The 5,821-nt window shown below is 49.9% G+C and overlaps 1 protein-coding gene across 1 annotated transcript; it reads right to left on the bottom strand.

The window, feature by feature from the left end:
- Positions 1 to 359: 359 nt before the first annotated feature.
- On the bottom strand, positions 360 to 3,188 carry LOC124694530 (probable serine/threonine-protein kinase PIX13). Its single transcript, XM_047227506.1, has 3 exons — positions 3,134 to 3,188; positions 2,633 to 3,021; positions 360 to 1,160 (listed from the first exon to the last, which is right to left on the bottom strand). The coding sequence occupies exons 1-3, from the start codon at positions 3,186 to 3,188 to the stop codon at positions 360 to 362; spliced, it is 1,245 nt and encodes a 414-aa protein (XP_047083462.1).
- Between the last annotated feature and the right edge of the window lie 2,633 nt (positions 3,189 to 5,821).

Here is a 5,821-nt window from a genome sequence, read left to right on the forward strand (position 1 = left end):
CTATTCTCACTCACTTACTAGTGGTGAAACAACCCACCTTATAAGGTGGTCTAACTTCCTCCCAACTTTCCATGTGGGACTAAACGTCCCACCTCTTGCCACTCTCTAGTGAGCTGCCACCAATTTGGGCTCAAACTCACAAGGCTGCCACTATGTGGGCTTTGAGATTTATAGGAAAAACTAAAATCTAATTTAGGCCACTAAAAGTGGGCCCAATATTTCAACATAATCACCCTCAAGTTTTACCTGTTGTTATCAGGAGCATAAGTCCTGATGTCATCTCTGGAGTTTAACTGTCCCCTGCCACTAAATTTCGCCCTAACAAAAATTAAGAAAACGTTACAGGTACTGTCCGTCGATCAGGGCCTGGAAGAAGCACGGTAGGGCGACCGGCGCGCCGACGGGGCAGGCCTTGGCGGCAGCGCATCCCGGCTCCCTTGCGCCGACGCCCTGGCCTCGATCTCCTCGAGCTTGGCGAGGACTTCGTCCATGGAGGGTCTGGACTTGGGGTCGCCGCAGAGGCAGTTGTACGCGAGCCTGGCCGCATTGGCCGCCGCCTTGGAAGGGTACTGGCCGGCGAGCCGCTGGTCCATGAGGCCGGTGAGCTTCCTGCCGCCCGAGGCGATGTAGGGCCGCGCCCACTCCACGAGGTTCACCTGGTGGCTGGGCCGGTTGGTGTCGTGCGCCCGGAGCCCCGTGAGCAGCTCGAGGAGCACGACGCCGAAGCCGTACACGTCGCTCTTGACGTAGAGGTGGCCCGTGGCGACGTACTCCGGCGCGGCGTAGCCGTAGGTGCCGATGATCCTGGTGGTGACGTGCGACCTCCCCGCCGCGGGGCCGCTCTTGGCGAGGCCGAAGTCCGAGAGCTTGGGCCCGAAGTCGGCGTCGAGGAGGATGTTGGAGGCCTTGAAGTCCCGGTAGATGATCTGCGTCTCCGGCGAGTGCAGGAAGGCGAGGCCACGGGCGGCGCCGATGGCGATCTTCAGCCGCGTCTCCCACGTCAGCGGCTCGAACGCCGCGCCCCTCCTGAAGAGGTGGTTCTCGAGGCTGCCCTTGGGCATGAACTCGTAGACGAGGAGGAGCTCCCTGTCCTCGCCGCAGTAGCCCAGCAGCTTCACCAGGTTCGGGTGCTGCAGCCTGCCCAGGAAGTCCACCTCCGACTGCAATTTTTAAAAGCCACGTCAGCACGCCGACGTACGGAAGTTCATCGCTGACCAGAGAGCACAACGTAGAACATGGACAGCTCGGTAGGAATAGAAAAACAAGTCCAGATTGCCAGCCGAACAGGCAAATCACTGATTGCAATGCAATGCGAGAGTGGCGATCATGCCAAGCACGGCAGGTCTTGTACATGTTTTAACCGTCGATCTGGGGCTTTGAGAATCGTGCGTACGTGTATGATCATGTTTCATTTGGATAGTTAGGAATACATGTGGGAAAACACACAGAAACTCGATGAAATTGAACAATTTCGTGCACCAGACAAGATCATTTCTCTAATGCGCACTGCGCTGTCTAAATCATAGCCAAGCTTCATGGAAGGTATGATTGGAGACGGACAAATTATCCGAGTTGGAAATTTGGAGCTTCTGACCAAGCAAGGTTGCATCAAGGGTTGGCTTATACTGCTTCAATAGCCCTAGAAAATGACTAGAGCTAAGACTAGTACTAGTAGGTGGCTAGATTAAGCGTGAACAAGTTTCTTACTACCTCCGTTTCAAAGCAAGTGTATTTGAATAAATCTAGAAATATTTTAGTTATAAATATATATCCGTATCTAGATAAAGTTGACACTTAGGGATGAAGTTATCTTTCCTACTACCTCCATACCAGTTTACAGGGGTATTACGCATTTCGAAGAGAAAGTTTGACTATAAATTTGGTCAACAAAATATATGTCACAAAAATTATACCATTGGATTCATATTCAAAAGAAGTTTCCAATAGTATAATTTTTGTGATATATATCTTATATTTCGTTGACTAAATTAGTAGTTAAAGTTTTGTCTCGAAATACGTAATACCCATGTAAACCGGTATGGAGGGAGTACTCTAGTGCAATTTGGACCGAATTAATGAAATGCAAATTGACCAGAGAGCACAGCGCACACAGGTGAACATGGACAGCTAGGACTACGTACCAAAAGTCTAAAACAAGTCCAGATCGCCAGCCGAACAAGCGGATTAGTGATGGCAATGCACTGCATTGTCTGAATCATAGTGAAGCTTCATGCAAGGTACTGCGATTGGAAGCGTACCAAGTTGTCCGAGTTGAAAAGTTGGAGAGCCAAGCAAGGTTGCATCAAGGGTTGACTTGTATTAGAGGAGCTAAGACTAGTATTTTTCCGGTGGCTAGAATAAAAGAGATTTTATTGTGGGACTCGGCGAGAATGACTAGCTAAGAATGAATATTGTTGCTTATCACGTAACAGAAAGGGATTGCATGGACTTGTCTTTGCTACTACTCCAGCGTAATTTGACCAGGAAAAATGGTGAGGCCGGCCGGCGCGCGGGGCTGTCACTTGGCCTTACGACTGACTGGATCAACTCAAGCTGCGCAAGCAACGGAACTGCAAGGAAGAAAGTCTGCGAGCGAGCGATGGATGGATGGATGAAGCAGACAAGCACGCACCTGCCATTCCTGGAGTCCCTGGACGCTCTCGTGGTTGAGCTTCTTGACGGCGACGACGACGCCGGCGGAGCTCTTGGCCGGGTTGAGGCTGCGCTCGTCGGCCCACCCCTTGTACACCCGCCCGAACCCGCCCTCGCCCAGCACCATCTCCGGCTTGAACCCGCGCGTCACCGCCCGCAGCTCCGCCAGCGTGAACACCCGCAGCTTGGGCGCGTCCAGGACCCGCCCGCCCACGTCCGCGCCGGTGCTCGGCCACCGCCCGTAGTCCTCGCTCCCGCTGCTCACGCCGCTCATGGTTCCGCTGGATCCGCTGGTCCCGCTTGTCCCGCTGCTGCTCCCGGCGCTCATCTCCTTGTTGGGCCACGACGACGACGGCGGCGGCGACTTGCCTGAACACGCGCAGAAAGAAAACGAGCTCGAATTATTTCGGGTGCAATTCGAATCTGCAGAACTCTGGAGGAACAAGACGATGATCTGAGGCTGATCAGCGCGCGCACGTACCTGTGGCCGGCGGATCAGCCGGAGATTCGTCGCGGCATCCGAAGCAGTTCCCCATGTAGCTAGCTAGCTAGACCGATTTCCTCGATCTCCCGGCTGCGTGTGTGTGCTCTTGCTGCTTGGTGTTAGGCGATCGTGCGAGCTCAGCTACTTATATCGGAGAAGACGAAATGGCGGGGACGTGGACAGCGTGAGGTTGATGGCGCCAAGGGACAACTGAACTGGTCGTACTCGTACCAGTACCCCACTGGAGGAGCGAGCTAGCGTGGACCCGGCTCAGGGCCACGCCCTCGATCGCCAGTCAGCAACCGGAACTAGCTTCCCCGGTTCCGTCTATGTGCGTTGGAACACCTGGAGGATGGAGTACGTCCTCGCTAGATTTGGCTGTTTGCTTCGTCTCGCGCAGCTGGAAGTACGTACAAGTAGCACCAATCAAACTTGCTTAATCTCGTCCAGTCTCGGAGTATACATTTTTCCGCCAATTTCTAGTCCGACTTTCTGTAATCCAACAACAAGAACATGTAACATGTTTCTCATGTGTAAATTTGTTTTCGGTAAACTTGAGCTTGTCACGAAAATAACCACGAACATTAAAACCTTAAAAGAATAAAATGGCAACTAACAGCCAAGAAAGATGATACCAACAATGCAAAGGTATGAGCTCTTGTCAGTGTATTGTACCCCGCAACAAATTTGTACTAATGTATAGTTTGTGACCACAATGCGATGGGCTAACTTAATCAGACACATAAGGACGTATACATGTTTAGACTCCGGGAATGATAGCCGGTAACCACCCTACTTTACACATAGGATTCGAACTCTGGTCGTTGGGGTGCGCCACTGCGACCCCAACCACTGGGCTATGCCCACGTCCTCAGCTCATAGTATGTAAGTCGGTGGGTATTGCATATACCATGAGCTCATCAGTAGCCCACATCCCCAGCCTTTGGGTAGTTCGAAGAGATGCACAAAGGGCTAAAATAGTTCCTGAGTGCCAATGTTGGCTTGCAGCAGTCGAGCCTCTTGGTTAGGCTCTCAGCTAGGAAGGCGGGACGAGGTTGATACTTGTGAACGTTGATGGAGTCCATGTCGTTGGAGATTTTCCCCTCAAACATCCGACTAACAGCGGTGGCCTTGTCGGCTCGCGAAGGGCCCGCCCGTGACAGTTGTTATGCATCTTCTTTACTGTGTAGTCTTGTCAGGCTGCAGATTTGTCAAGCACGCCACCTCCCGGCCGGCGGTGAATGGGAAGTGACGCCTTGGGTGATGCGCGAGTGACTAAGGACAACACATTACAGGAGGGGGTAATTATGTGGCGCTTACATTGTGACCAAATGGACGACAAGATTCAAGCATATGATCTTTTCAAGATGCTTATTTTGAACTTACGCTTCTCAGCATTCATCACGATCACCACTCGACATCATCCTTCCATGAGCTATATGGGATCTTCCTTTTGATACATGTCCATAGAGGTATACCTACCCACACACAGTAAACACATGGATCATGTGGATGTCAACACACTTTAGCCCAAACTTGTGGTGGGGTGGGGGGCAGCAGCCCCCCGCCCTTTTATGATTTTATTTTTAAAGGAGTTTTCTTTTGCTCTTTAGGAATCTCTTTTGGTTTTCTTACTTGAAGGGCGGGAAACAATTCAATGGAATTGGAACAAAGTCAAGCGGTGGGGTTAAGAGATATCCTTCCATTCTTGGAGATTCTTAGCGCTCCCTGCATCGAGTTTTTTCAGCGAAGACGATGATGCGGTGGAGGTCTTGGACTCGTCGGCTCACCCCCTTTACACCGGCCTGGTATGATAACTGAGGATGGGGATACGATATATTTGACATGTTACTAGATATCGGTTCCAAATATTAACCATACGTAAAGAAACATAGTTTAAAAACTAGGTATTGATCATGTTAATAAGCTAAGTTCATGGGGCATGGACTTTTATCTCCAACGAGCATATGCTCCCGGATGATATGAAATTTGTAATAGTTAGAAATAAAAAAAAATCTGAAAATTGAAATGCTTGTTTTCATTAATATGGTTTGTATTGTGCAAATTTTAGTACTATGTATGTCTCGCACAATATAAAATATGGAGATAGGTGGTCTAAATAAGCAGCAAATTCGGCACTCAACTTGTATTTTTAACACATGACACAATATTTGTGTTTACTCAACAAAAAAAATCGAGACAACCAAGGGACACAAAAAAAAAGCATCGCATGTGCTCTTGGGAGCCAAGTTGGATATCAATTCATGATCCAATATTGGGATAGCAATAATTCATAATTTGATTTGACTTTTTCTTTGGAAGGCCATGGATTGAATTTGACTTTAAAATCTTGTGACGACATATTGCAATATTGAGGCTGGCAGTAGAGGCTTTCTTCGCCGGTTACTAGAAGAGAAGAAAAGATATGTTGACAGTTGATGACCGGTTGTTGTTGGTGGCTGGTGGACTGGGCAAGCTGCAACGACGGATTCTCTCGGCTGGTTCCCTGCTCGGCTCGGCGGCGCATCCTGAAAGGAAACCGTGTATCCGGTGTTCACCTCCGGCCGTACACGCACGCAAAATGCGAATGAAATGATCACTGCCACTAATCCTCCGTAGCCACCACACACCACGAAGGCACGAACTACTTGTAAAAAAAGGCAGAGTTTTGATTGGCTCTCGATC

This window comes from Lolium rigidum, chromosome 3 (assembly GCF_022539505.1).
Source record: "Lolium rigidum isolate FL_2022 chromosome 3, APGP_CSIRO_Lrig_0.1, whole genome shotgun sequence".
In the NCBI taxonomy this organism is placed as follows: domain Eukaryota; kingdom Viridiplantae; phylum Streptophyta; class Magnoliopsida; order Poales; family Poaceae; genus Lolium; species Lolium rigidum.

Coding starts and splice junctions, on each gene's coding strand:
- LOC124694530 (XM_047227506.1), bottom strand. CDS start 3,188: ATGGGGAACTGCTTCGGATGCCGCGACGAATCTCCGGCTGATCCGCCG. Junction 3,022..3,133: donor GGCTGATCCGCCGGCCACAG/GTACGTGCGCGC, acceptor GCGCGTGTTCAG/GCAAGTCGCCGCCGCCGTCG. Junction 1,161..2,632: donor AGGGACTCCAGGAATGGCAG/GTGCGTGCTTGT, acceptor TAAAAATTGCAG/TCGGAGGTGGACTTCCTGGG.